This window comes from Coregonus clupeaformis, unplaced genomic scaffold, assembly GCF_020615455.1.
Source record: "Coregonus clupeaformis isolate EN_2021a unplaced genomic scaffold, ASM2061545v1 scaf0090, whole genome shotgun sequence".
Taxonomy (NCBI): Eukaryota; Metazoa; Chordata; class Actinopteri; order Salmoniformes; family Salmonidae; genus Coregonus; species Coregonus clupeaformis.
The window spans coordinates 589,366-593,034 of record NW_025533545.1 but is presented as its reverse complement, the minus strand read 5'-3'; the positions used below and the strand labels follow the sequence as shown (position 1 = coordinate 593,034).

Below are 3,669 nucleotides of genomic sequence, written 5' to 3'. Positions count from 1 at the left end.
CTGATGAACTGACCTGTCTCCTGATAGCGCCTCCATGCTCTGGACACTACGCTGACAGACACAGCAAACCTTCTTGCCACAGCTCGCATTGATGTGCCATCCTGGATGAGCTGCACTACCTGAGCCACTTGTGTGGGTTGTAGACTCCGTCTCATGCTACCACTAGAGTGAAAGCACCGCCAGCATTCAAAAGTGACCAAAACATCAGCCAGGAAGCATAGGAACTGAGAAATGGTCTGTGGTCACCACCTGCAGAACCACTCCTTTATTGGGGGTGTCTTGCTAATTGCCTATAATTTCCACCTGTTGTCTATTCCATTTGCACAACAGCATGTGAAATGTATTGTCAATCAGTGTTGCTTCCTAAGTGGACAGTTTGATTTCACAGAAGTGTGATTGACTTTGAGTTACATTGTGTTGTTTAAGTGATCCCTTAATTTTTTTGAGCAGTATATATATATATATATTTGTAATTTTTTAAAAATGTGGGAAATTCTCCCGCGACATTTTTATATCAGGCAACCCCACATGGGGTCACGACCCCTAATTTTGGAACTGCTGTTCTAGAGAGTGGCGAGCCCAAAAACGCACAACAGCGCCGCCAGCTGGATGGGAGTTTAATACTAAACAAGGCAACCTACAGACCAGTAGTAAAGGGAATCGATAACTACATATTATCTTGGATAATCAATTCTCAGGAGTTTACTGTATAATTACTCCATAAAATACGAAATCAATATCATGAATGAGCAGTATTAATGTATCAATGGTGTCAGTCAGACCATTCTTTCATCACCTGAGAGACATTCTAAAACAAACAACCAGGAATTCCAAGAGACTTTGAACAGCAGACCTGTGAGCTTCCTAGAGTACAGTGTAACGTTTAATCATTACTTCATCATAAAAATCAAACTTCATTTATATATAATGTTTTAAAATAGTAAATCCATCACACATCTATTTATCTCAAACCAATAGCATGAATGATCTAGAGTTACTCTCCTTTCCCAAGAGTGTTGTCCACATCCTGCCTTGTTATTCCCATCTCCTGACAGAAAATCTTTGTTCTAATGTTCTTTCAGTTTTCATCCTGTTTTCTTCCTTTGTGGACGTTTTTCACATGCGTCAGCAGGTTTGTCTTCTGAGTGAAGCTTTTCCCACAGTCACCACAGCTAAATGGTTTCTCTCCTGTGTGAGTCAGTTTATGCTTCCTTAGGTTCCCCTTCAAATTGAAGCTTTTCCCACAGTCACCACAGCTAAATGGTTTCTCTCCTGTGTGAGTCCGTATATGATCTGTAAGGTGCCCCTTCTGATAGAAGCTTTTCCCACAGTCACCACAACTAAATTGTTTCTCTTGTGTGTGAGTCAGTATATGATTCCCTAGGTCTCCCTTCTGATAGAAGCTTTTCCCACAGTCACCACAGTTAAATGGTTTCTCTCCTGTGTGAGTCAGTATGTGCAAGTTCAGGTGCCCCTTCTGATTGAAGCTTTTCCCACAGTCACCACAGCTAAATCGTTTCTCTCCTGTGTGAATACTCATGTGCCTGGACAGATCTCCTTTGTGTTTGATGGTCTTGCCACAAACAGGGCAGGTGCAGGATTTCTCCATGTGACAGAGTTGGATATGGGCCTGCAGTTTACAGGTGGAATTGTATTGTTTATTGCAGAAGCGGCATTCACTGAGGCTCTTCTTGGTGAGAGTCACGTGCCTCTGCAGGTCAGCTTTCAGAGGAAACGTTTCACCACAATCATGGCAGGGATTTTTTCTAGACGTGGTGCTGGGTTTGGAACAGTGTTCCAATGGTGTGCTGCTGTCAAGTCCTACTGGGTCGCTGCTTACGGCTGAGCTCAGGCGGGAGGCATTGTTTTCATTATATGGCAGGTCACAGGGAATGTCAAGACACTTTAGGTGGGTCACAGTGCCAAAAGGTTTGAGATCCACTGGTTTAGAGTCACTCTCTCTGTTCTCCACAGTCTGGGTTTGGGGAAGAGTCAATGACTGAAGTGGGTCCTCCTGATCACATTCACTTTTCACACAGGAAGGAGTGAATATGAACTCTATGGTATCAGCCTCTAGTCCTTGAAGCTGCTCTTCCTCCTGACTGGTCCTGAGTTCCTCCTGCTCCTCTTTAATATGTGTGGGCTCTGGGTCCTCCTGCCCCAGACTGGGGCTCCACTCCTGCTCACAGTGCTGCTGCTCAGGGGGAACCTCCTCTTCAGAAACAGAGACAGAGCGCTGCAGGGAGTCTGGAGGGAAGGAGAGGAGGAGCAGATGTTACCTAGACTTTAGACATCAGGGTTGTGGTCAACTTGAATTTAAGACAGTCAATTCAAGACTAGGTCAACTGTAATTCCAATTCAATAACTGTAAAACTGGAATCTATTTTCAACTACTTCTCAAATAATTGAAGAGAATACGATTAATTTCTAAAAGGAATACATTCTAATCACTTCCTGTTTTTTTATGACAATGTTTTTATCCATGCATGGTTTAAAAACAACTTCTTAAAATGTATGAAATGGTGATCACTGTTAGCCCAAACAGTTTCTCAATAAGGTAGAACTATTGCTAGCTATCAGTAGATCTACATACGAACCTATTTTACACAGTTGTATCTCTGGTGTGATCCGCAGCAGTCTCCGTAGCCGATCATTCTCCTCCTGGTACTCCACTACCGTTTTCTCAACTGCCCCGAAAATCTCCACAGCAGCCGCTGTTAAACGCTCATTTAAAAACACACGCAGCAACTGTAGTTTGGACATTTTCAATCTTCAGTTTAGTCGTTACTCCACGCAAGCAATTCAATACAAATACATTAATAACTAAAGCCCCTTCTGTATATGACACAGTCGTTTCCAATCCTACTTCCGTGTTCTAATCAAATAATATTGGAAAATAACTCCAAAGATTTTTATAACTAAACCAAGATAGACCACAGCATGTCGTTAGTCATAGTTGGCAGAACAAGAAAGGAGGTGGGCAGAGCCAAGCACGAGCTAGCGAGATCCTATTGGCCCGTTCTAGCAGACATCTGCATATTTCCGTTAGGGAACGCCTACCCTGTGAAGTGCGCGTGTACAATAACTCAATTCGCCTTTGAACTCCTTCTAAACAACGCGATTTTTTAAAAACTTTTGCAAAGGGTAAAGTCTACAAACCTTAGTCCACTCTGTTCATAACATATTCTAGCTTTGGGAACAGAACACTTTATTGAGATCAAATGTATCATCGATGAGAAAATGTGCAGAATAACGGCCAAAATCCATCTCCTTCCATCTTCTCCCACTACCGGCCACTGGGCTTCCTCTCACTACCATATTTGGATGCTTCACATTTATATATCCGGTGAAATATCTGTTTTATTGTTCTGCGATACCTCGGTTCAAACTAGTTGGTGGTGAACCCGGAAACGCACAACAGCGCCGCCAGCTGGATGGGCGTTTACTATTGTGCACGGCAGCCAGGGAAAGGGAAACGATAACTACGTGTAGACAAACAGTGGATTAATATGATAAGTATAGGATCATCTGGAATAATCAATTCTTCATCAGGAGTGGACTGTATAGCATTACTTTGAATGAGCAGCATTAGGTCAGAATTTTTGTTTAAACTTTATTTTAACAGGGAGGCATGCTGCGACCAATGCCTCTTTTACAGATGAGCCCTGT

At 42.7% G+C, this 3,669-nt stretch overlaps 1 protein-coding gene across 1 annotated transcript; it reads right to left on the bottom strand.

The window, feature by feature from the left end:
- Positions 1 to 555: 555 nt before the first annotated feature.
- On the bottom strand, positions 556 to 2,879 carry LOC121554539 (gastrula zinc finger protein XlCGF26.1-like). Its single transcript, XM_041868150.2, has 2 exons — positions 2,598 to 2,879; positions 556 to 2,247 (listed from the first exon to the last, which is right to left on the bottom strand). The coding sequence occupies exons 1-2, from the start codon at positions 2,761 to 2,763 to the stop codon at positions 1,079 to 1,081; spliced, it is 1,335 nt and encodes a 444-aa protein (XP_041724084.1). The 5' UTR covers positions 2,764 to 2,879; the 3' UTR covers positions 556 to 1,078.
- Positions 2,880 to 3,669: the final 790 nt, after the last annotated feature.